General features: G+C 47.1%; 1 protein-coding gene across 1 annotated transcript in view; it reads left to right on the top strand.

Annotated features, from left to right (window-relative positions):
* Nucleotides 1-5,810: 5,810 nt before the first annotated feature.
* The window catches only part of LOC119400048 (uncharacterized), a 40,398-nt gene continuing 20,045 nt past the window's right edge, over nt 5,811-26,163 (top strand). Inside the window, exons 1-13 of the mRNA XM_049417520.1 lie at nt 5,811-5,860; nt 7,238-7,290; nt 9,941-10,034; nt 12,145-12,213; nt 12,343-12,411; nt 13,976-14,080; nt 14,983-15,244; nt 16,162-16,438; nt 18,820-18,931; nt 22,090-22,245; nt 24,110-24,192; nt 24,970-25,045; nt 25,702-25,806. Coding sequence (XP_049273477.1) covers nt 5,825-5,860; nt 7,238-7,290; nt 9,941-10,034; nt 12,145-12,213; nt 12,343-12,411; nt 13,976-14,080; nt 14,983-15,244; nt 16,162-16,438; nt 18,820-18,931; nt 22,090-22,245; nt 24,110-24,192; nt 24,970-25,045; nt 25,702-25,806 — 1,497 coding nt within the window. The 5' untranslated portion in view covers nt 5,811-5,824. The remainder of the gene's footprint in view (nt 5,861-7,237; nt 7,291-9,940; nt 10,035-12,144; nt 12,214-12,342; nt 12,412-13,975; nt 14,081-14,982; nt 15,245-16,161; nt 16,439-18,819; nt 18,932-22,089; nt 22,246-24,109; nt 24,193-24,969; nt 25,046-25,701; nt 25,807-26,163) is intronic.

Below are 26,163 nucleotides of genomic sequence, written 5' to 3'. Positions count from 1 at the left end.
TAGTCAACAGCGGAGCTGATGGTCACCTAGCTTGTCGCGGATTGGCTAGGTTCTTGCTTGGTTTTTGCAAGGCACTGCTAGCTTTTGCGAAGATGGTGCTATAGGTTTTACGTGGTTTTACGCAGTTCTGGTGGGAACATGTCCCGTGGCTGGTTACGTAATTTTCTCTATGTTTCTTTCTGTACTATGCTTTACTCTCTCCCTCCTCCTTTCCCTCCTCCTCACCCTCACTTTCCTTTCCCACCCCTTAATATACTGCACCATACAAGGCTATATGCTATGCTCTGCTAGCGTGCCTGGATAGACGAGTGGTTACGACGTCCGCCTTGGGGTCGCGGGGTCGATTCCCGCCTCGCCAAGAATTTTTTTCGCCAACAATTTCTCTTCTTTCTTTCTATCTCTTTCTCTTTCTTTCCCTCTCTGTACTCGTTCTCTCACGCATCGGAGTTATTGCATCCCACGCCGGACAAATAGGCGCACGTGTTCTGGGTGCGAAGCAGAAGATGAAGATGACGACGAAGAGGAAGAAGATAGTGCGTACCGGTTCATGAGGATGATAGTTTTCTGTCAACGACCAACGGCACAATAAGCCAGCTGTTTGCGTACAGTCGGCCCTCAAGCTGTTAATGTCGGTCCTGATTGAGAGAAGGTTCTGGTAATGGTGTTCCAGGTCGGTTAGGCGTTGGCTTACGACAGTTAATGTTTGTTCAGTAGTTAATAGCTTGTCTTTAAGGTTCTTAACCTCTGAAATCAGCTGAGACTGCCCGGTAGCTAGTTTTCGCAATTCAGACAATACGGCAGATGTATCAGGACCAGGGTTAGATTCGATATCGCCAGCCAGTAACAGTAAACATCGAATTGCATCAACAATTTCAACAGCGACAGCAACACAACACCGTGGGCCCGGTAGCTGAACTAAAAAGTGTCACGCCCACGTGCTCGCACCGTCACGTTTTCCTCTTCATTTTTCCCACGTGCAGCATCAGATTGGAATGGCCTTTCCCACAACATTGCAGCCATTACTATTTCATCAACCTTCTTGGACAATGTAACCAATTTTCTTTCCGAATGAATTTCACCTGACTGTACTGTAAACCCACCCCTTATGTAATACCCCCTTGAGGGGTCTTTAAGGAAATAAAGTGATGTGATGTGATGTGATGTGAAACCTTAACAGTGCCGTGGTAACAATAGATAGAACTATTTACACGCGACATTTAAAAAGCACACAAACTAATAAATCGATCGATTGCTTGGTATATGTGGTATTTCCCTGCCTGTTCTAGGCCACTGTTTCTTCTTGTGAGCCGCTGGAATCGTTGCGGCACCTGGCGGAGCAGATCTCAACCACGCGCTTCTTTCTGCGTGGCCTCTGAGATCCACTTCGGCAGTGCGACGAAACAAGGGGTTAATCCGAGGAATTACACCACGGCACACGAACGCCGAGGTGTGAGTGCCCCTACCAGATATGTGCACCCAAGTCAGTGACACGGTCGCCTCGAAATTTTAACTGCGGAGCACTTTAGAGGCCCCGCCTGTCGTATGCTGTCGCATGCTGTCATCGTATGCTGTCGTAGGTTGGAGTAACGCAAACAAAACCAGGAACAGCATCACCATCTTGTGGGATTGAGGATTGCCCGTCGCCATTGCGGGGGTTTTTCGCCTATTTCTGCCGTCCACACGTCATGTCATGACTCTCCCCTCCTCTGCGGACCTACGGCGCTGGGCGAGTGAGGGTGTCGTTGACCTCCCTCACCCGGATCCGGATCTCAACGATGGCATGTCACTCCATGGCACTGACGATGGCGCCGCGTGCGTGTCACACGAAACTTTTCCCGCGCGGCGGGATGAGACTCTCTCTCTGGACATTGTAGGGTAAGCACGTGTTCTTCTTCCCGTCTGTCGGCTCCTTTGTTCATGGGGTTCGCTCGGACAAGTTCGCTAACGGTGCCTTGCGCCAGTGGCGAGCACAAGTTACTTTACGTTGTCCCTTCCGGACGCTTGGCCGAAGAGCGGTGCAGTGTGTTCGTGCGTGGTCATAGTACGCCGAGCCGCCCTTATCGAAAGCCAACACGAACGGAGTTGCCCTCTCTCAAGCGATCGGGCCTTGTGGTCGCTGAATGTGAGGGGTACGCAGCATAGTCGCGAGGAACCTTTTCCCTTAGCGACGTGAGCCATTGCCTGCGGAGACGTGCTAGCGGCCCCCACAGTTCTGTATTTTCGCCCGTGGCGTGGTTATAAGCCTCTTTGCTTTTCCCACCGCCTTTGGGAGCGGGCGTGGTACGGTATTACGAAATGTGACAATATGGCGGAATTTGACAGTGTCCAGAATAGCACCCCTGGTAAAAAGCGCATCTATATTGCTGTAAGCTGGAAAATAAAGCCAGCTGCAAGTTCAGCGCTGTGTGTGTCTTTCCTTTGTCGGCCCTTGCGCTTTGAAACATGGAATTAAATTTGGTGCATTTAAATATAGTCTGAGGAGTCGGAAGGCGACATCTAAAGTAATTTTGCGCAAGGTAGAATATCTTTTACAGGAATCGAGATAATGCTTTGTTAATAATTCCTGGGGCTTTACGTCCCGAAACCACGATGTGATTATGATCGAAATGCGGCCGCCGCGGCCGGGATTCGATCCCGCGACCTTCGGGTCAGCAGTCGAGCACCATAACCACTACACCACCGTGGCAGGTAATCATGGGCGACCGGAGGGGGGTGCAAGGGGGGGCAGCTGCCCCCCCTTGGAATTGCGGTTAATATTTGTCGATGCAGTTGCGATAAGCTACACAGCTTGATTAGCACGCTCAGGTCCTGGACTTCAGGTTTTCCATTCAATTTCGCGCGTTACAAACTACTGACTAATCTTGCCTACATGTCATGTTACGGGAGTGAAAGAAAGGCTGCCAGTGCTGAATGCACCCCCCCCCTGCGTATGCCACCCCCCTGCAAAAGTTCTGCGGACGCCCTTGGGCAGGTTAGATAATGCTCTGTTGTCTCATGGACTCCGCAAAAGAACAAAAGGGGAAGCTAAACATTTGTTTGTTTGTTTGCTTGCTTGTTTGTTTGTTTGTTTCCTCAAAATTATGGCACTTGCCCGCTCTGGGGGATTGGCCAAGACTGCGTATCTTAACATTACTGCTCACTCTTCGTCTTCTTCGCGAGCGCTGACAAGCGCTGCCAGCATCGTCATCGGCGCGCGCCACATCCGGTCCAGAGCCCAGCCTTCGATTGACCGCGCGCCGATGTGAAAAAAGGACGTCCCCGTCAACGGAGCTCGGCGCTGACGGTTGACCGAAAGGAGCCAACGCTCTGATCGACGCACCAGTCGGCGGCACACGCGTGCGGGCGAGCACCGTCTACCTCCACCCTCGGCTTCAGCTACGAGAGAGGGGTCCAAACCCTCGACCCGTCGACGAGGCCACCACCCCCGATCCGACATGCCCGCCAAAAGGCATGGCTACTCCGGCGTCTCGCCGAGTCGCAGGAATCCTCTGGACGAAGAGTACGCCGAGCGGAACTTCATGTTTCGCGCCGCAGCCCTGCTGGGCGTGTTCCTCATCGTCACCTTGGTCGTGACCGTAGGCGTCACGGTCTACATGACCTTCATCAAGCCCGGCTCATACGCCAAGTTCCGGTAGGGAAGAAGCGAGGCCTCCGAGATGCCGCGCGCGGAACCACTAGCGGCTGAGAGAGGAGGAACTACTCGAAACCCCTACTTCGCAGCACAGGTCCTGCCGCCATATTGGTTCCTGACTTTTCATCTACGCAACCCTCCTTTTGAGAAACACGTCGTCGTGCTGTCTTCTTCAGTGCGTTTTTGCGTGGGACTTACTTGGACGACGCGACGATGTCGTGGCCGAAGGCCAGACTTTTGCGGTAACCGCACTCGCGTTACGCGACGCTATGGCGTAGTCGTGAGGTCGTCGTGCACGAAACTGGCTCGGAGGTCTCATCTGTGAGGAGTCGCGTACATCGCGACGGCTCGTACGTATTGCGTTGCGGCAGTGTTTCGGCATGGACATGGTGCATTAAAGGAGGGCCTTGCGTGATAAAGCGTGTTGCCTTGTCGCCATTTTCCTGTCGTTGGCCTAAGTCGTGTTAGTCTAGTGGTTATGGTGCTCGACTTGCTGACCCGTAGGTCGCGGGATCGAATTCCAGCCGCGGCAGCAGCATTTCGATGGAGGCGAAATGCCCGCGTGCTTAGACTTAGGTGTGTTAAAGAACCGCAGGTGGTCAAAATTTCCGGAGCCCTCCACCGCGGCGTCTCTCGATCATGATCATATCGTGGTTTTGTGGCGTGAAATCCCTACAATTATCTGTCGTTAGCCTTTTGAAGAAAGTGTTCTTACTGTAGGCCTCTAGCTTCTGCTCACTCTCTGTAAGAGGGTATGATTGTCGTTGCACATGTTTATGCGGACAAAAATATTTAATAGAATTTTTTAAACTCATCGAGTGAGAGCCTTTCTCAGATAACTAGCGTACTTGCTGTGCAGCACACCAGCGCTAGCTGACTAGCTGTTTGCTGATGCTTGTGTTTTTGTTATTGATTATTCCATCTGGGAACAGCTATAGTTCCAGTTCAGCTCGTCATGGTTCTGGTTGGTAGCCAGTTGGCTTGCGACTGGAAGCAGTTGTTTCCCAGCTGGTTCGCAACTGGGACCAATCAGTTTCCACGTCGAACCAGTTGATCCCAGTTGAAACCAGTTGGATTCCCAGTCGCGCATTTTCACCCGGGTTTATGTATGCCTATTATGTTGACCACACGCCGTGACAACAGCGGATACTGGAAAGTTAGCTCCTTCGGGGGGGGGGGGGGAGCCCCTTTGACATCCCTCCCCCTCCCGCCTTACTTTTTTGCTGGATGTATGACTGCCTCCCCATCCATCCAATGCACTGTCAGGAGAAAATACTGGCGCCTGCTCTTAATTACGCACTCTTTGTCATAATCATGACACGACCTCAAGCCAATAACTAAGAAACCACCTTGCGCGCTTTCTGTAATTGGCGAAATTATTGTTGAAAAAAAATCGCTTGCAGCTGATGTAATGAAGCCCGAATGTGACAGTTTCCTTTATAACAAAGTAATTCCACAGTGAAAGTAAAATAATGTAAATTCCACAATCCTTCGCCTTTTTTCTTTCCTTTTCTTTAAACGCTTTCTTCACTGTTGCCTTTGTCAAATACAGCAGTTACACTCGAAGGGAACCGCGTCACTGGGACGTTTCTCCCAAGTTATGTTGCATCAGCTTTCACCGCATGTCCTGTGCAGCTCGTCCTGACGTCGGTTTCGCACTCCTATCTTCCATTTGTCCCCGCACTACGCTAGTCATTCACATAAACGCAGTACTTTTCGCCTCGGTAAGCGCTACAAACGATTACCGACATGGGCGTCCGGAGGGGGGTGCAAGGGGGGGCAGCTGCCCCCCCTTGGAATTTTGGATAATAATTTTTTATGCAGTAGCAGTAAGCTACATAGCTTGATTAGCACACTCCAGTCCCGCATATCCGCGTGAAACATCATTCAGGATTACCAGCCAACTTTGCACGTTACATACTGCTATGGACTAATCTTGCCGGTCATGTCACGGCAATAAAACAAAAGCTACCTATGCTGTATGCCCCCCTCCCCTCCCCCACACTCTGCTGATGCACCCCCCTGGAAAAAGTTCTGCGGACGCCCTTGATTACCGAAGTTCAACAGAGCTCGAGCACGCTTTTCCCGCCATGCACGGGGAAAAAGCGCGCGCATTTGTCGTCTGCTACTGCCTAGCAACGCCACCGCTCCTAGAAACGACGCCAGTGCCATCGCCACTGCCACTAGTCAACAATGGCGGACGAAAACATTTACTGCGGTAGTTGGAAGGTAAGTAACTCGGATTACTCGCTTCCCGGGCCATTTCTCAAGCCGGGAGTTGTCCCGAAACGTAGGCGACTCGTTCTGCTTTCCTAACCAGCCGTTTGCAACTTGCATGCGCGCGTTATTTAGGCTCCATCGCTTTTACAATCTAGGCTCCTTCCATCGCCGCAGTGACATTTTAGTACTCCCTTGCGAGCAGGGTGGTTTGTTTACTTCCTAGGCTGTTCTCGGTGTTTGTTGCCTTTCTCGGCCTCCCGTCTTATCCGCAACGAATGCTCGCGATTAGATTAGATAAGCCTAGCGAGTCGCCCAAGAGACGGGGCAGAGAGGAGCGTTTTGGCTGCTATCGGTCTTTTTTTCCTGGGCAGCTCCCCCGATATTGTTTTTGTTTACATTTTTTTCCCGTCCTGCACAGCTGATCTAGATGCGCTGCTAGCGTTCCGGGAAATAACCAGCGCCGAACGAACTCGTATCGCTCTACGAGTACTGTCTTCTTTCTGCCTATGTGCTCGGTTCTTTTATTTGTATTTTTCTCTGCTATCTAGTTTCTTTTCCGTTGTGAGATCAGGTCTGCGCTATTGCGACCACCACAGTTAAGCGTTGACGGCAAGCCTAGCGTTTTTTGTTTCGTGTTTTCCTACTGTTTTGGCTGACTCTGTTGTCGTCAGACGTTGTGAACAATAAAAGAAGGGTGTTTCATGAAGCGAAAATTCCTGCTCCTGCAGTTTCTTGACTTCAGTCGAGTGGTGCTGCTCCGAGTGAACATCGCACCCGGCTTCGCTTTTCGTCGGCGCATGACGTCAGTAGATAATGCCGTTGTCACGTGGTGCCCCGCTGATCGCGATTAAACCCCGATTGGGGTCGAGTCTCGCAACGCTGATTGGCTCTCGTCAACAGCTTGCGCGAAGGAGCCAATCGTGGTCAAGGGATTGGAACCGAATCGGGCCCGAAAGCGATCGAAAGTGGCCCTGGTAGGAAACAGCGCTGGAAGCATAAAATAAATGCAGCTATTCGTGCTTAAGTTCGCGACTATGTGGAATCGTCAGGAGATGTTAACAGGAGGAAACGTCCGATGATTTGAAAAATTAAAAAGCGAGGCATGTGCGGATATTTTATTATTTGCTTTCAGGGGCCAAACGACAATAAGGGAATGGTTACGGTCCCTACGAAAGTGAGCATCGAAACGGGATCATTGCGAATGAATTAAGTTTATTCGTATAGTTAACTATCTGTTTGCTGTTGTTGGTTTTGTACCCCGTTTATGCGAGCTGCTAGTTCATTAACTGGTTGGCTGTCACTGCGATGTCTGCGCGTGGGTTGCATTCAGCATGTGTAGGTTGCCTGAATTTTGATGTTTATTTTGTTTTATTGCTTCCCACGCAGATTACAAAATGCATATCACTCGCGGCGGGCACCGAAGTTACGGAGGTCGAAGGGTAAGTTGGCGGTTTTCAAGCGAAACTTGTATTGACTGACCTGTGTAGCTGGCGACGTTCTATAGAAACCTCCTCACTTTCAATTGGGGCGCACCAAAGAAATAATAAATGAATTTTCTTTCCAGTTTAGGGTTTGAACCCAGGTCCTCCCCGGTCGGAAAGCAAGTGCCTTGATCACTAGGCCACGCGCCCATGCTTGCCTAATGCGAACTGAAGCATACGAACACTCTCTGCCGACGATACAAAAAACTGTTTGGAAGCAGTACACTTGCTATGGGCGCCTCATTGAAATATTTCGTGTTGGCGGACTAAAGGAGATCTGCTGGATAACGCTTCGGGTTGAAATCAAGAATTGCACATTTCAGAAAAATTCCGGCTTCGAGACAGTTGAATTCCTAACCCGCGTTTCCATGATCGCCTGGTGGTGCTTTTGTTAGGTCGTTCTAAAAACGGACGAACGCTCGAAAGAACATTGAAAGACGCCATGCTGATTCAGCCTGAAAACGGTGTTTTAGGGACGGCCACTACCTGTGATAAAACTGAACACTTACGTTAGGAGGGAGCATTGCGCAATGCGAAAGAAACAAACAAACAAAATCATTAGGCCAGGCACACCCATGCCAGGCTTCGCTTGCCCCCTTTTCCCTTATAGTGCTCCTGAATTCTTTTATTCCTGCATTGTTGCTGTTGGTGGTGTTGTTGTTGTTGTTGCAGTAGTAGTAGTAGAGTCAGTTACAACTGAAGAAAAAAAGAAATGTCAGATCCACCCACAGCCATCGCTGTCCATCCCACTGAGAATTTGCATGAGTACTCCGTCCAGTAGCGCTTACTCATTTGTGTGACATCAAGCATTTCTTGAGTGTTTCAGATGCACTCAAACCTCATTATAACAAAGTAACAAGATAGCTTCGTACTATCCGAAAATTCGTTATAAACGGTCATTTGTAACACTGTATGTATCACAACACTATTCTTCGTTTACTTCGTTATAACCGATAATTCGTTATATCCGCATTCGTTATATCACTTTCTCATGCAGATGCACGCTTGTCTTGCTGGTTTTAGGTCGGGAACTTGAATGTCCCGGTAAATTTCGTCAGGGATTCTGACATCACTGCTCAGCCAAATGTAATGTCTCGGGCAGTAATGATGAGCCTTTAACTATTAGTATGCGTAGTATTTACATTAGCTGAGAAAGAGTACTTGCGGTTCGAGCGGAAAACCAGCTGGCACGACTGTCTTTCACAGACGAATGTCAGGTGCGCTGTGTTGCTTTTCTTCACTGCGTTGCTTTCCTTCCAGCACACACACACTCTTACTGCAAACTCTTTAAAATGTCACGCATTGACCTCTCACTCTGAAATAATCTTATTTGCCTTTAATGTCCATTTAAAGCTGAAAGGTAGCTTAGTCAGTGTTCATTCTTAAGCCTGCACTAAGTCGACGCCGTTATTAGAAATACAAAGGCACAGAAGATGAGGATGAGTGATAGTGCATTGTAACTTATAGACATAAGCAGCCGCCTTTGTATAGTGTAACGTCATATCTCTCATCCTTGTCTTCTGTGCTTTTGTGTTTCTAATTATAGTGCCGACTTGGCTCAGGCTTAAAGGGACTGACAACCAATTTTTATGGTGACCATTTTCTTTAGCGCTACGGAATGCTTACCGGTGAGAGTGTCTAATCACGGAACGCTAACGTGGAAAACACCGTGAAACATTTGTAATCAGAATTTTTCAATCTGCGGCGAATATGAAGTTGTAAACACAAGTGACAACCTATGCTGCAAACAGTGACCGCGAGAGCGGTTCGTGTTCAAGCGTGGCGGTTTGCTGCGCATGCGCGCACTCCGCCCGCATGCGCCGTGGCTCGACATGTTCCACTGGTTACCGCGAAGGCAACGCCGCTTCTCACCATGCAACTCCTTTTACCTCGTAAGTGGCACAAAATAGAGCGGGGATCAGGTCCGTAGCCAGGAATTTTTTTCAGGGGGGGGGCCCACTTGCTGAAAGCCTTGACTATTTGAGAAAAATGCTTGTTTTCATTATTTATTTTTGGTAAAACACCATGTATCATAAAAATTTCGGGGGAGGGGGAGGCCCGGACCCCCCGGGCCCCCCCCTGGCTACGGGCCTGCCGGGGATAGATAACAATGTGCATACTCACTCTCATTTTCAGGACTTATTATGGCACGCATGACAGCATGAAACTACATGACTACGTACAGCAAAAAGTGATCGACTCCATAACCCAGCTTCAAGGCTCTTCCGCTAGGCTGCGCGACATACCGGTCTTTGTTACTTTTATACATGATTTAAAAATGTAAATCCTCTTGACAACGCGAAAAGGACGCTGGAATCTGTCACTATATTTTACTGTCTTTTCATTCTTACCAAGATCTAATCACACGTTGTGACTAGTTGTCGGTCTCTTAAGAATTAACTTATTGTGTTTTTTTTTTTTTCACATGAATAACTATCACCACCATTTCGGTGCAAGCACTACCATGTATTTTCATCAAAGCATACCACTACCATGCAGCTTTATTATAGCATAGAACTACCACATAGCCTTCTTACAAAACCAGCTTGTCCCTTGATGAACTTGAAGTTTAGGCAGGCTAAACCTCTTTTATCCCTTGCTTGTCCAGCACTGTTTTCACGTTGGACGAAAGCGGCGACCTGTCGTGGACGATCCCGGACCGTGCAGTCCAGATGCCTTTCTTCAGCTGCGAGACTTACGAGGTGCGTGACGCTCGAACGAGCGGCGTCAAATTGTTCGTCATTTTCATGAAATGACAGCTGGCCGGGTGCGAAAGAACTGGAAGTTCACATGGCTTCATCGTCGCCAAATTATCAGCCTTGTATTAATGTCCAGTGAATGACGGAGGCCTCTCTCCGTGATCTCCAAGGTACCCTGTCCTGCGCGAGCCGATTCCATGTTATGCCTGCGAGTTTCTTAATTCCGTCGCTCTGCCTTACCCTCTACCATTATTTGCTGCTTTTCCCAGAAACCATTTTATTGATTCTGCCGCCCTGACTGGCCGACATGTTATCTCGGTTGACGTGTGCTCTCTTCGTCCTCTTCTTCGTCTTCTGCTTCGCTCCCAGAACATGTACATTGATTTTTCCGATGTGGGATGCAATAATTAGGATGGGCAAGAGAATGAGTGCAGAGAGAGAGATAAAAGAAAAGAGAGAGAGGAAGAAAGAGCAAAAAAAAGATACAAGACGGAGAAAGAAATAGAGAGGGAAACTGATAGAAAGAAATATACACAAAAAAGAGATAGTAAAAACAGAGAGCAAGAAAGAGATAGAATGAAAGAGGTACCGAGAAATAGAGAAAAAGTGAGAAAGAATGAAATAGAAATAGATGCCATAAAACGATTTAAAAAAATAGAGACAAGGAGGAAGAAAGAAAAAGAGAAATAAAGAGAAACAAGGAAGGCCACGCAGCTCCGCTTCTCCTTCAGGCTTGGCACCGCTAGTCAGAAGCTGCCTTGATTTTTTTCATTCCATCACGCGTTGCGTAGCCTTCGACTCCTCCATGAGTTTCGTTCTGATCTTCCATGTTTCTGCCCCATGTGTTATCATGGTATGCAGTGATTCATTTTCAGAAAGACCGTGATATGTAGGCGACATGTTGTAAAATTTGGCTGCATTGAAGGATTTTGTATATTTATGGTGAAAGACCAGTAGAATTGGATGGGACTAAAATTTGGAACATGATCACCCTTGAGATAAAAACTGCACATAGTTGCGACCTAGCATTGCATGTAATTTTTTTTCTGTCTGTTCAAAACCTGTAAACCTGTGTGCATGTTGAGGGAAAGGGTTTGAATGGGTGTTGATTGTACATTTAAAATGTGTGTCTCTGTATTATCAGAGTAAATTTATATGCCTGTATATATGTATGTATATGTGTTCTTTTCATCCTCTTAACTGACCTGTGCATATTTTGTTGCATATTGTTTTGAACCATTCACTAGCCACTTTAGGCTATTGATCCAGATGATGCTTCTATATACATTTTTATTGTTGATAAAATTAAAGTTCAATTGATTCATTCATTCTATATACATTTTTATTGTTGATAAAACTAAAGTTTAATTGATTGATTGATCGATTTTTATAAAACGTGAAAAAACGTGTGGCGTTACTGGAGCATAGACTCGCCACGTCTTAGCCTTGCCATTCTTCTCGGGAACAAAATTAGGCTAAGATATGTTTGTCAAAGACGAAATAGTATTCAGTTGTGACAGTGCGCAAGCCTATTGCACTTTCCTGAACATCTTATTTCTTCAAAAATAACTTGAGCGAGAAGGACAGTTTTGTAAGTAGTGGACTTTGTGCATCATGTAGGCGTAAAGTCCAGAAAGTATTGGATCTCTGTTACTTGTGTGTTGCTGGTGATCTATAATCAGGGACAGCATAGCGTTCTCCAATAGTTACGTACATAGCACTCTAAATCTTATCTGTTCTTTTTTTGCTCAGTCAGCACACATTGCTTGATTTGCGGGGCTGTTGATAAACAGGTACATGAAGCCAGTTGATAGTAGAGTCTGGAGACGCGTAGTGGAGGGGAGGCTGTTTGTAGATTTTATTTGACGTGTGGGAATTGGTATAGTGTAAACAGAAGTGTAGTGCCCTTTCGGATAAGCTTCAGAAGTGAGGACATGGAAAATGACTCATTTAATGCCATACTCTGCATTCTTCACCATGTCCCAATATAAAAAGCGGAATTTGGGAAGCTTTCTTTTTTTTTTTTTCAGCAGAATTTCAGGTTCAAACTAAAGATTTTTGTTGTGTGCAGTGCCAGAGTATTCGATTGTTTCTACTTTTCTCTTTCCCTCAGGTTTTTCTCGGGAACCCTCATTACATACGGTTCTTTGGGACGTTTGCTGGACACATGATCGAATTTCGGGTGAGCCGATCACATTGTCGATGGACGCGGCTGCGATTTTATACTGCGTTTGGTATAATCTGTTTCTCGAGTTTACGTAGGTGTCTTTATTGTCTCGTACTATGGCGGTGGCACGATTCTCACTCGCAGGTGGCACATGCGGATGAAGATGGCATCAACCTCATCTACGAGGGGTGGTGCGTGCTCCAGTGTGTCAAGGCGAGTGTGTTGCATTAGGTTGATTGATTGATTGATTGACTGATTGATTGATTGATCGATCGATTGATTGAGTGATTGATAGGCACATCTTTCTTAGCCAGTACTTTGAGCCAGGGCGCAGAACCAGAACTTGACCAAAAGTCGTGAAACACTGCTGCATTTCTTCGTACCAAAACAGAAACAGAGTGCTACAATTTATGAAGGCGAAAGCCTTAGATAACTCATCAAATGCGAAAATTGACCGTCGGCAGCATCGACGACTTGCAGTGTCAGCGTCCCACAGCGTCGGATTCAGCACGAGCGATGCAAAAAATCATTCTTTCGTGATGACTGGACATATTGCCAAAATTTGTGACGTTACATTACATGATATCACATGATGTCACATGATGACGTCACCATGTGACATAGTCGCTTGGTCAAAGGTGAGCCGATCGCGAAGACAGTGCAAAACCAGGTGAGGTGTAGAAACCTTGCAATGCCTCCGATCCTGGAGGCAGTGGAAAGCCACGTTAGGCACAGAAAGGTTTCGGAGGGTGGGGGGGGGGGGGGGGGGGGGGAGGAGGGGAAGGACCATTGCATTGACTGAGAAGAAAAGGAAGATGATAGTACCTTTTGCCTTTGAGTCGTCTTAGGCAAATGCTTAAGCGGCCTTGTGATATTTTTTATTTTTCACTTTGAAACAAAACCAAAAAGGAGAAAGAACAGCTTTTGGTAGCAAATGTGCATTAGTCTAGAATTACGTGAGTATGTGCACGTGCGATGTGCTATGCGGCACTCCTTGCACATTCCCTGATAAGTCGTCACCACATGGCACTCGTTTGTCCTCCAGTCGGGCTTCCCTTGATGGTACTTTGCCAGCATAGTTTAGAAGAATGAATTAGTATTGAGCAAGTTTGTAAATCGCAATGGAAAAAAAAATGAGGACACAGAGACGAGGGCAACAACACGAGTGCTTGCTTACAACTGGACGTCTATTGAAACCTGAACAAAATATATGAGTTAGTTGACTATGTGTAAGAAACCGACAGGCACAATCACACAGTTGCAGTGTTACTGACGGTTGCACAATACACTTGTCCTCCGCCTCGTGTATCTCACGTGCCATCTCACGTGCTGTCCTATCTAAAGCACGCCAACACCCTAGCACCACATAGTTGGGGAGTGCACGAACAGGGTACGACAATGCAGTGCTAAATTTTAAGATGGCTGCCCTTTTAATGATGCCCTGTTGTGTTTTAGAGATAGGGCAGTACACGAGATTGCCGAAGCATTCATCATATAACGAGGCGGAGACAATCGAGAGGTGCTTCGAGAAAGCACCCCCACCCCTCTACTTTGCTGGTAATTTCGACTTGCTGAGGCGTGTGGCACTTGCTTGGGATATTACAGTGACCTGGCTAGCAGGCTTGCCGACCATATGTAAGGTGCAAGCAAGTGACCTTTTGTTTGGTTCTAACTATGGCTTACTGCGTTCTTTTGTTTGCGCCTTGAGAATGCGAGACCTCACAAAGTGCAAGCCTACACCTTTGGCGCGAAAAGTGGTATTTGTTCCTTTGTGCAGCTTGCACAGAAAGAGGTTGGCTGGGACGAGCCCTTTTCCTACCTGCCCGCCCTGGACGAGGGATACTTCTCCGACACTGTCATCACTGCCGAGGGCGGAAAAGAGGTGAGACACGTCGCAGAGGGGCTGCGAGTTTCAATAGCATGCAGTCGCTTCAAGTTTTACCGGTGCTGATATCTGGGGCCGGAGCTTGCAGGCTAACGCTTAGCTAAGGGTGGCACCAGTGCTCATTGTTAAAGGGACCCTGCAACACTTTTTGAGCACGGTCAGAAAACACTGCCGATCAGTTGTCCAGGTTCCTGAGAACGTGTGAGCCAAACATAGCGCAGCACGCAGCGACCTGAAATTTACAATTAATTCTCAAAGTCAGTTAGAAATCGCTCGCTCTTCTCTCAACAAATGATGCCATAAACAGAAATAACTGCAGCGTAAACACAAAGTTCAGCGCCATTGGCTGATTTGAGCATTGTGAGCTGCATAGCTACTGCCTCTGCCACGACGTGACCATGGGCTCGCTCACGATCACACTGAAAGTAAGCTGCGTTTTCGAAGAAAAAAAGTGCTCAAGGTCATGACGCATGCTGACAAACGTACGTAGCTTCTTGCCCCTGATCATCCCCCGCCCTCCTGCGTAGCTTTCAGCATGCTCCCTGGTGCGAAAGGAGAGAGAACGCGCTTAAAGCACGCAACAAATCCCTGTAACTCTTGCTGGTACTTGACGGATTCTCAAAACTATTGCAGCAGCCGATTCGTGAGGCAACGAAATCCTTTAATGAAGCCATTCGAGTGTTGCAATGTTGCAGTGTTGCAAAGTGTTGCAGGACCTCTTTAGAGGGACAGACACTAAAGAGACAAACGACTTTAGGCGAATGCATAAGGGATCGTGTGACTTTTGCTTTGTGACTGTCCCCGCACAGACAAGTGTCAGTCGAACCCTAGATTGCTTTAATGTTCGACTATGAAACCATCATGCCATTGCACCGCGCTTCGTTCTGTTTTCACCACAGTTTCCCGTTCACCTGACCCTTCTGCGGCTAAGCTGTCCAGCCGTGGAGTGGGCCGCAGGCAAGCCCAGCCCACTGGACGGACTGCCCGAGGACGTTGTCGCAGCCGCCTTGCACTGCATCTACGCCGACTGCCTCCCGCCGACGCTGACGGAGGCGACGGCGAGGGCGTGCGTCTCGCTGCTCAGCCCGCCGGCTGCCGTCGGATTCGAGCGGCTCATACACCTCTGCGAGCTGTTCCTCCGCAACATGGCCGTCAAGCAGCGTGAGTAGAATAGTCCGTGCCATTGAAACATTTTGTACGTGTTCCGGTAGTTCCGTGCGCTCTCCGCGACCCTGCGCGGTAGATGAGGTGTCGCACTTCTAAGGTCGGGGATGAAGGTTTGATTCCCGGTCAAAGCGGCCACATTTTGATGGCTTAAAAATGCAAGTGCCTTCACACCTATATTATGGGCATGTTAAGTCAATCCTGGCAATCAGAATTGGTCTGGAGACTCCAACCGGGATGTGCCTCATTATAATGAGACTTCAGCATGTTAAACGTGACAATCTTTTATGCTTTTCTTTACGATGCTTACGGAAATGTTATGGAATTCATACAAACCTGCACAGCTTTCGTAAAATTGTAGGGAAATATTACAGAATTATTTGCTTAAGCAGAATACATAGGTCAGAAATGAACACAGGACAAGACGATGGGACGAGCGCTAACTTTCAGCAGTACTTTGTTGCAGATCGTGTGGATATACACTCAAACCTCATTATAACGAACACGGATATAACGAATTATCGTTTATAACGAAGTAAATGAAGAATAGTCTTGTCATAGCTACAGTGTTAAAAATAAACGTTTATAACGAATTTTCGGATATAACGAAGTTATTTTCGTGGCAGATGCAACTTTGTTATAATGAGGTTTGAGTGTATAAGCGCAATATCTGAAACTGCAAAAAAAGAAGGAAAAGTACCTGTGTTCATTTCTGCACTATGTATTTTGCTTAAGCGATAATCAACCAACACGCCCTAACCATATTCCTTCTGAGAAAATTATTTGAATGGCATGCAGAACAGATAAGAAGTCGAGTCACGCACGTGATGTTGGCCAGGCATCTCACTTTGGGAGGCAGGTGCAATTTGCTTCTGTGAAGGCCAGCTCCGTGCTGTTTTTCGTTGTCTGCGCAGGAGTGATGTCGCTCATCAACGACATGCACCAGTGCGCTGCAACGGTGGCGGAATGCTTCAGCGCTCCGTCGGGAAATGGAGGCGAGGGAGAGGGCTCGGAAGGCTCCGCGTCGCCCACGGCAAGCCCCGCACGGCTCTGCTACGTCGTGGGTCAGGCGTTGAGGGAGTGTGCCGTGGCGGCAGCCAAGCTGCTGCTCCTGTGCGGCGTGTTCTCACGGCACAAGCACCTGCTTTCTCGAGAGGAGCGGCAGGACCTCATCAAGCACTGCGTTTCAAGGTGCGTTCGCATCGTCGAATTGTCCCACGCCCAAGTAATAACGGAACGGGAACAAAAAAAACTCACAGGGTCCCTTGTGCATTCGTATAAGACGACTCGCAGGCGAAAGCCATCTTCTTTCCAGCCGATGTGTTGAACCTCCCCCGCGACCCCCCCCCCCACATCTGAAAGCTTTCTGCATCCAACATGGTTTTTCACTGCCTCGGAGGCATTGCAAGCTTTCCGCACCTCACCTGGTTTTGCCTTGCCTCAGTGATCGGCCCACCTTTGACCAAGCGACGATGTCATGTGATGACGATGTTATGTGACATCATGATGACGTCATATTGATGTCACGATGGCATCACAAATTTTGTCGATGCGCGCACTTGAAGCGAGCGAACGAGAAGGCCAGCAGGTAAACAAAGATGCGCGGGCGCAGTGCGCGCTCTAGAGCTTCACAAGCAACCGTGAGAAGGCGCCTCAGTGCTGTCTGCCACGCGCTCCCGTGGTCCGTAATATTTTGACCGTCACTGTACTTTGAGTTACTTACTTTTCTGGGCACAAGTTAGCCCAGTAAAGAGCACCATTCCCACCAGTGTGACAGCTGCCTTCTTCACCGTCACTACCACGTGACAGTAGTGTTCACCCTTATATACCAGGTACAGTCGAGCCCGACTATATCGAACCCGTTTATATCAAATTATCCCGTATATCGAACAATTTCTAAACACGGTAAATTTACATTGAGAATATATAGCAAAAGCTACTGTTACATCGAACGAAAATAGCAACGACAACCGATATATCAAACTCCATGTGCCTCAAAAGTGCCCCAGCAAGTTGGCTTTCCCTCGCGGTGGCGGGGAAAACTGCCGGCGCCACCCTAGAAAAAGTGGTTTAGACCCGGTTGTGCACGGGCGAACACCCCCTGCAAGAAATGATCCCGGCCCGCTCGCAGCGCTTACAGCCAATGAGAGGCCGTCGTGCTTTCTTTGAGGCGCGGAGGCGGTAGAAGTGAGCGCCATTTTTTCTTTCTTTATGCTTGTGTGCCTGCTGCTGCCTGTTTTCCTCGAGTCCTCATTCAGCGTGGTCTGTGCTCGTGGTGTTGCCTGTTGGTGCTCTGTGAACTTTATTGGCGCGCTGTCGTCATGGCTTGTGCAAAGAGGCAGAATTTGCCATTCGCCACGAAACTCGAAACTCGAAATCATAAATCGGGTCGAGCTCTTTCTATGTTGAGTAAATCGTGGGCAGATGTCACGAAGGAGACGATACAGAACTGCTTTAGGCATGCCGGCTTCCACATGCCTGGTGATGACACCCCAAATTCCGATGACAGCACTGAAGACACCGCAGGTGTTTCTGCCGAAGTTTGGAGCGAGCTGGCGGAGTTCCCGGGAGCTATCGATGGATCGACATTCGACGAGTTCGTCAGTGCGGACGATGATGTCGCCATCATGGGTCAGCTACAAGATGAGGACTACGTTGCAGACGTCGTGCCGACCACGAGCCAAAGCGACAGCAATAAGGAAATTGACGATGGCCCATTGCCTACATCCTCCGAAGTGATTAGTGCACTTGCGTTGGTCCGGCGCTATTGCGTGAATGTGGAAGGTTGCGGCCTCAGCTGCTCCGACTCGTTGGACAACGTGGGGGCGTGTGTGCTGTCGCAGGCAGCGAAGTCGTTGACACAGACGAAAATCCAGGAGTGTTTTGTTCCAAAGTAGGGCATGCAAGTAAGCCACCATATTAATAAAGTACTTTTCTTATTGTTATGTGCCTTTGTGTCAAATCCTATAGCGGGCCTATATCGAATTACGCCATATATCGAACTAATAAACGTTTTTTGGCGAGTTCGATATACCCGGGTTCGACTGTATTGACAGAATGCCCTGGTCACGTGAAGAAATGCTCTGGGCACTAGAACTGGGGTTTGGAGCCGGTACGGCAGGCATTTACCAACTCACAAATGGCAGCTTAACTGTATCAGTGAAAAAGCAAATACAGTTGCATTTTACTGGTATTGACGCTGCATAAACCTTGACGTTAACGAAGAAAAATGAAAAGAAGTCAAGGACTGCGCAGCGAGCAATTGAAGGAAAGGTATTAAATGCATAACATACACAGAGAAATGGTGGTGTGGATTTGAGAGCAATTGGATAGAACACATATCATAGTTGATATTATGCAAAAAAAGGTGGATGGCAGAGGAGTGACAGAGTTTTAACTATGTTAATCAGATCATAGAGGGAAATGTGTTTGCACGACTGTTCGCACTTCACCACTGCTGCGAGCTTTGAAGTGACTTTTCTGCTGGAAGAGTCCCCTGTGTAGAATAATACGTTTTCGGCACATCTAACCTATCCTTTGCCCATCATGACACACTCTCTTTTTTTTTCCAGGCTTCCCACGTTTATGAATCAGCTGCAAAAGCTTCTGGAAGCCGTGAAGAGGACGTTTGGGAACCTCTCCTTTGCGGAGAGGACAGTCATCGCTGCGTACGTCGTCCCCGAAGTGAGTCACACGCTTTCCCTTGTGCTTGCCATGGCATGTTAGTCTTGGTGCTTCATCTGGTTCGCGAAGCATCGTTTGTCTGAAGCCTCTCACGCATAGTGTGTGCTTCTGAGACGTGCGATCGCGCACAAACTTGGAGGACATTTGAGCTTCGCTTTCAAGAGTAGAACGCGATAGTGTAATCGAACCATGTTCGTATCGCCTCCCAAATCGCTAGCCTGGTTTCGCTTCTCGGTCGACACCTAAACCGTGCTGTAAGGAAAGCCAAAGTGCAGACGCATGCCAACTCCTATATCCATGCATGCAGCGGGACAGAACACGGAAGGCGCGCCCGTGGGTCCTTTGCGCCATCTCGCAAGATTTCTGTCAAGCCGCTGAAGAACCTTTGAGATGTGCGTACCACCAACGCTAAATGGTGTATGTAAATAGCTCACAGTTAGTAAGCTAGAGAGTGTATACGTGGTGAGTGAGTGGCTAAACTCATCGCACCACGCAGCAAGGGGTTGCAAGTTCTAATCCCCGGCTCCACTCGAACTGAAGATTTTTTATTATTTCTTCATTTGCGGTCTACCTCAATTCTCGCTCACAACCAAAGACGCCGCCACCAACGCCACCGACATCGACACTGGAATTTCTGCGAAACGAGCTCTTTAACGTCACGTTAAAATATGCAGAAAACTCAAAGCTATAGTCGGAGCATGGGTTACATGTAAATTTTAGTGCTCGAGTTGGCTTCACGGCTCTGCTACACAGTAGTGTGAGGAAGATAGCTTCAGGGCAATATGTGGAGATCTTTCTTTTTATTTAAATTTTTCTACGGTTTGTTGTTGGAGGTGTGGATTATACAGGGTGTTTCTGCTAACTTGCGCCAAATATTGGTAAAACAAAACGTGTGTGCTACGCGTGTCGAATCGGCCCAGTATTGTTCTGAGTCATATACAGCACGCCATGATATTTTTTTTTAATACGCCAAGCTGGGTAATTAACAAAGATTGCTTAATTAACTTTTAAGATAGTAACTCCGGCAAGAAATCTTCAGTACAAAAGCTGTAGCACTTGTTCAGTAACCTCGGATTATTTCATCTATGCTAACATAACTGCCCTTTTTAATTTTTTTCCAGCCTTTCCTTAATGTGGGCAAAATTTTAAAAGCCTACTTAGCGCAAGTTAGCTGAAACACCCTGTATGCAGGGGCAGGCTACACACGAGGAAATAGGGTATATATACTTTTTTTTAACCCTTTGAGGGTCGAATTTTTTCGCGAAATCCAGTCCAAAAATGTGTAATTTTTTTATTGCTGAAATAAATTCTTCAGACGATTCTATTTCAGAAAAAAATTGTCTAAAATTTTTTTTCGTGACCGTAAAGTGACAAAAAAATTATTTTTGTTGTTACATACACATGGTTTATTCGCAGTAAAATCAAGCAAAATCCTGAAAAAGAAAGCTTAACAGTTTTTTATAAATAAAAATTATGCATTGTATTAAACATAGCTCACAGACATACAAACATAAGCGCACCAGAGTACTTTTCCAGTTAAAAATGTTCGTGCTCTAATACTAAAAACTTTTCAGCGTGTGATAGTCATTGAAGCATGGCTCACCGCGCACGCCTTTCAGATGTCGCTCTGTGATCGTCATCGGAGTATAAACTAGTAAAAAAATCCTCGTCTGACAAACTGAAATCCAATTAATCAGATTCTGATTCGGCACTTGGGGAATAGTCCGCATCAGAAGAATCGCTGCTCGACTCACCGGCAGCAGAGCAACCGGCGCGCGCTTCCATAGTGTAAGCGAACTGCGTCAGTGAGCGCACGGAAGAAAACTCTATGGTTGTGCGGCCGTCCGGAAAGCTAACCGAGTGAAAAATCTACAGTAATCCCTCGTCTTATCGCCAACAAGACGTAGTTAGTTAGTTTTTCCGAGACCCCAAAACAGGAAACGCAATCACGGCAGTGTCGTTTGTGTAATTTAGCGCCGCACGGAAACAGATGTAATCGCGCCCCGCGGGGTGCAATAAACGAGAGAGTAGCAAGCTGTCACCCTTTGAGAGATTAGAAACCAAAGAGTCATCAGCTTTGCGGGCGCAAGAAGCGAGAACCACTCGAAGGACGAAATCGAAACCAGCCGCACCGCGTGCGCGCGTTCCGATGCGCAACTGAACGCCGCCGCGCCGCTATGGAAAGCAAAAAAAAAAAAAAAAGACGGAGAGACATCGGCACATTAAAAAAGGTTCCACGTATTCCCGAAACGTGGCAGCACATTCCAAGCAAGAGAAATGATCGAAGAAGGCGCGCGTTTGAAACCAACCACTCCGCGGCCGCGCTCGGTTGCGCAAGCGATAGCCGGCCCGCCGTTTTGCGAAGCATAAAAAAAGCAACAAAGGAGATACATCGGTGCATGAAAAAAATTCCACGTATTCCCGAAGCGTGGCAGCACATACAAAGCAAGAGAAATGATCGAAAAAGGCGCGCACTTTAAACCAGCTGCACCGCGAACGCGCTTGGATGGGCAAGCGATAGCCGACGCGCCGTTTTGGGAAGCAAAATAAAAATACAATGCTGAGACATTGGCGCATGAAAAAAATTCCACGTATTCCCGAAGTGTGGAAGCACAAGCCAAGCGAGAGAAATGACCGGAAAAGGCGCGCGTTTTAAAAATAAACGCTATGCCGTACATGTACGACAAAAACCCTTTGGTACCAGGAAGCTTCTGCCGTACATGTACGGCGAAAACCCTCAAGGGGTTAAAGAGGGTGGTGGCACCACCTTAAAATTCCCGTGGCTTACGTCGTGACATCATAGATTTTGACGGCATCTACTAGGTCCTCTGCAGTCCCTAATCAGTAAACACGAAGTACACTTTACTCTGAGGGGGCCGTAGACTTAATATAACAAGTTTCAGGAAATTTCGTGGAGCCAGTGTCACCAAAACACAAAAAATACACTTTGAAATTTGTGATGTCACGTGCGGCAACTTCGGTGCAAAATTTAAAAAATGAAACTTTAACCGAGATTTTATCCTCCATTAATAAACCTATGATGGTGAAATTAATGGCATTAGAGCTCTCAGAGTACAATTTATCAATCAACACCGATTCATCATTTCACTTTAGTGTCCCTTTAAGTTTGAAGTCGACCGGTGATTTGCACATCGCAGATCGAGTCTTCCCTGGAGTCGCTGTTCCAGCTTATTGCTGAAGCCAAGCGAGCGCTGGACCTTATCATCAGCCGAATGACCAACGACAAGATGACCACAGAACCGTACGTCGCCGACTTGCCCGTCGGCGAGCTGCTCAACCGGAACCTCAGAAACGTAAGTGTCCTTGAATCTAAGAACGTGCACAAGTGGTGCTGTGAGTTTCTAAAGAGAAAAAATTATTTAAATAGTAGCGTACTTGAAGAAGATATATGCTCAATTTTGTATTCTACTATTGTCAGGTGGTTCAGGAACTCGTGTTTAATTGGGAGCCAAAGAGATCGGCTTGTAATCGCGACAAAACGAGTGCGTTCGTGACCCTAGCATCAAACATGAGCATGTAGATCTGAAGCTAACTAAGCGCGCACAAGTGGTGCTGCGAGTTTTTAAAGAGAAAAAGATTATTTAAATAGTAGCATATTTGAAAATATGTGCTCATTCTTGTGTTCTAGTGTTGTCCTGTGGTTCGAGGATCAGTTTTTGAATCGGGAGCCGAGGAGATCGGCTTGTAATTGCGACGAAACGAGTGCATTCAAGACCCCAGCATCATCGTTGAGACACCGAGGAAAAGGTCTCGAGGTAGACATTATCGAAAAGTGCTCAGTGGAAGGCATGCTGGCTGATACCTCCTGGGAGAGCTTTGTGTTAAAGAGGCATTAAAGGCAAATGTTCGGTCGATGTGGATATTTGAAATACCGTTCCGAAAACTTTGTAGTGCTTTTTCATGCCAAGGAAATCTTTAGTTTGCAAGAAAATCACATTTTAGTGGTCCATACACCTTTAGCACAATTTGAAATGCCCGATTCCTAGAACGGCCTTCTGACATAGCATTGGCAATGCGGCCAATGCCCGCCCTTTGGTGAAAACAAGATTTGCATTATTCTCAAAGGTACTGTCAAGACGTTCCTTTTTCCGCGAATCAGGCTGAAATGCACCAGCTGCATTTTATTTTGTCTTGTAATGCACTGAAATATTCTTTATCATGTGTAGTTTGAGTACTGGTGATTAGTTGTACTGGAAACCTACTACATCTAGGGCGTAGGGCTTTTGTTCCAGAATGTCCCACAGGTGGTGCAAATTGTGTCCGACACTTACCTTAATTTCTCGATTACTAAATGCTGCTCAGTATGCTGTCAATTTAGACGTTCTCGTAAATTGACATAAAATGTTATTTGCTTTCAGTTTCCCTTCAAACAGCACTGCAAATGTTGCTGCTGAAAAGGATAACGATGAAAGAAATGTACCTTGCCCTCGTAGTGTTACCTATACTCGCGGACAACTTTTCTTGGCAATGAAAGGAAGGCTACAGAGCCGAACTACGCATGTGCTACCGCTGAAGAATATAGTCCCACAACTGTCTCCGTGTTTTCTGCGCGAGAATAAAAAAAACATTACTTTATTTTCTACGGGACGCTGTTTGAAAAGAGGGCCAGCAAGCACAAAGAAGATATTTACATTTGTTTTACTTTACGCAGTTCCGTTTCGCATTTTTTCGCGTGTGAAAACGTCGCACCTTTTACGTGCACAGTCAAAATGGCGTCTTCGTCTTCAGGTGAGCTCTCGTCACCGCCCCTCTTTTCGGACGACTCACCGAAGGAGCTTGAGACGAATATCACTAACAAATGGCTGTCTAAGCCTGTGACGGCCACTCGAATAATCAAGCAGCCATCACAGGAGATGCGCAAGGTTTACAAATCAATACGAAGTTCGAAACGCGCACCGAACCGGACTACTTCGCGGAGTAGTACATGTGCATTAGCTCCGCCTTCGTAGCCTTTCCTTCATTGCCAAGAAAAGTTGTCCGCGAGTATACATCCATGAGACGAAGTGTAGGTGAAGCCCCGTAAGCGTTGCGATTGTCTTCCCAAGTAACGACCGACACACTCCTGAATGAAAAATGTTTCTTTATTCCATTTTGACGACGTTCCTTTACTGTCTTTGCCCGCTAATTTTTCTTTCGTCTTTTTTTTTCCCCGTGCAGTCCCTAAACGTACGAGAGTTGGTGAAGTTGCGGAGTTTCTACGAAAAGGTTTTCATGACCTTCATCACTCTCATGCGGAAAAAGTGAGTGTTCCCGATGAGTTTTCCGCGTTGCTCGTTAGTGCGGTGCCTGCTTCTGAAGAATTGTTGGGGCAGTATCCTCGAGCGATTGATTACCCTCAGTGATGCGATTGCGTTCATCAGATTTCGAGTGACTTGGCCCTTGACATACCACGTGCAAGGGACTGTGTTGTTTTTGTTGTGCCGAATGCATCGTTGACAGTACGCTTCGACGCGTCCCTTGCCAAGTCACGTGAATTCTCACGACCATCTCCCCTAAGGTAATTGCCCGAGAATATGGCCCTTGAAGGGGTCCTCAACCACTATTCGAAGTAATCATCGATTGACCTCAGTATCGGACTTTATAGCCTCACAAATAGATTGCCTCAAAACTTTTTCGAATCCATCAAGAACGATCGGAGTTACAGAGATTTGTCGCACGCCCGTTTTCTCTCTTCTCTCGTCCCGATGAGCATGGTGGAAGCTACAGAGTGGGGGATGACATCGGGGAAAGAAGCTACATCATGTGTGCTTAATGTCCTTGAGCGCGCATCATAAAGCTCGCTCGCTCTCCACAGATGTGATTCAGGTGCGTGCTAGTGTTACTACTGTGTAATTTTAGCACGCTGTAGAGTGCGGCGCATGAAACGTGGCAGCACCCCGTGGCAAGAAATGCATCTGATCCAAACATCTGATCCAGCTCCCCCAAGCTGCCACTGTTGTGGCCCAGCAACTTGTTAACCTAGTCCTTCATTCTTTCATTCATTTGTTCGTTCATTCACTCCTCCTTTTCCTTTTCAGGGAAAGCTTCTGTGACATGGGAGGCGGCAGCAAGATTCGATCTGTGGCGAAGAACTTGGAACAGTTCATCGATGAGGTGGGAGTCTTAATTCACCATCCTTATGAACTCGCCTAGTAAGCCATACCTCCCTCCTTCCCATCATCCCTCTGTAAAATACTGTTTAGGATCAAGTGTAAAAGTTTCTCTGCTCCCTGCATTAGTTGGTCTCTGTGATCTCTGGTTGGCGAACATATTTAGTGTCAATTTTGTTCGATTGTCTGAAAAAAACAATGTACCAGAAAACTGTCAGGCCGACAATCAAAGCTATCAGATGACCATTATCACGCACGCTTGGCAGCGTGGCTGATTTACTTACTCTATTTAATATGTATGTAATGTGGTCTACAGGAATACCTGTAAGATACTGTAGATACTGTATACTGTAGGATACCTAATAGGATACCTACAGGATACTTGAAGCTGTTTGGCCAACAGTCAAAGCTATTGGAGTTCGTCAAGCACACACACTTGGCAGCATGGCCGATTTCCTTACTCTATTTGTTAAAGTACGTACATAATGTGTTCTACGGAGATACCAAGTATGTTTATACAAGTCAAGTAGTAATCGGAAATCCAGGTGGGAGGGGGGGGAGGGGTTTTACTTCAAAGCGCTGAAAAACTAGGCCGATGATGGTGAATACGCAGACGGTCCATTACTACTAAAATGTATTGCATGTCTGGATGACTCACAGATTCCCATGCTGCTGCTTCGGATCGAGGAACTGCGGTCGGCCGTGCTCGAGAAGCAGAGCTGCAAGGAGTGGAAGTTCCTGTTCAAGTTGGGAACATCCAAAGTGGTGAGCTTCGGATGTTCACTTCCTGTTTCTGCACAGCAGAACTTCGTCCATACGTTTTGAGGGAACAAGAACACATCAACAAATGTAAAAAAAACGTACGATCCAGTTGCGTGCAAAGTTGGGCTAGTCGGTTGATCGTTGTGGTAAAGCAGCGCAAAAACACGGCGACACAAGACAAAGAACAATGCAGGACAGGTGCTGAAAAGTGTACTGATATATGTTTCAAAGTCACAAAAGATGTCACAGTTTCATCTGCAAGGTGAAGCACTGGTAAGGGTACACTAAAGCCTCGTTAATTCTGATTTCATGAGACTGGAAAAAAAGATGTCCTAATTAACCGAAATGTCGAATTATTGA

This window comes from Rhipicephalus sanguineus, chromosome 7 (genome assembly GCF_013339695.2).
Source record: "Rhipicephalus sanguineus isolate Rsan-2018 chromosome 7, BIME_Rsan_1.4, whole genome shotgun sequence".
NCBI lineage: Eukaryota > Metazoa > Arthropoda > Arachnida > Ixodida > Ixodidae > Rhipicephalus > Rhipicephalus sanguineus.
This window is presented reverse-complemented; position numbering and strand designations above follow the sequence as displayed.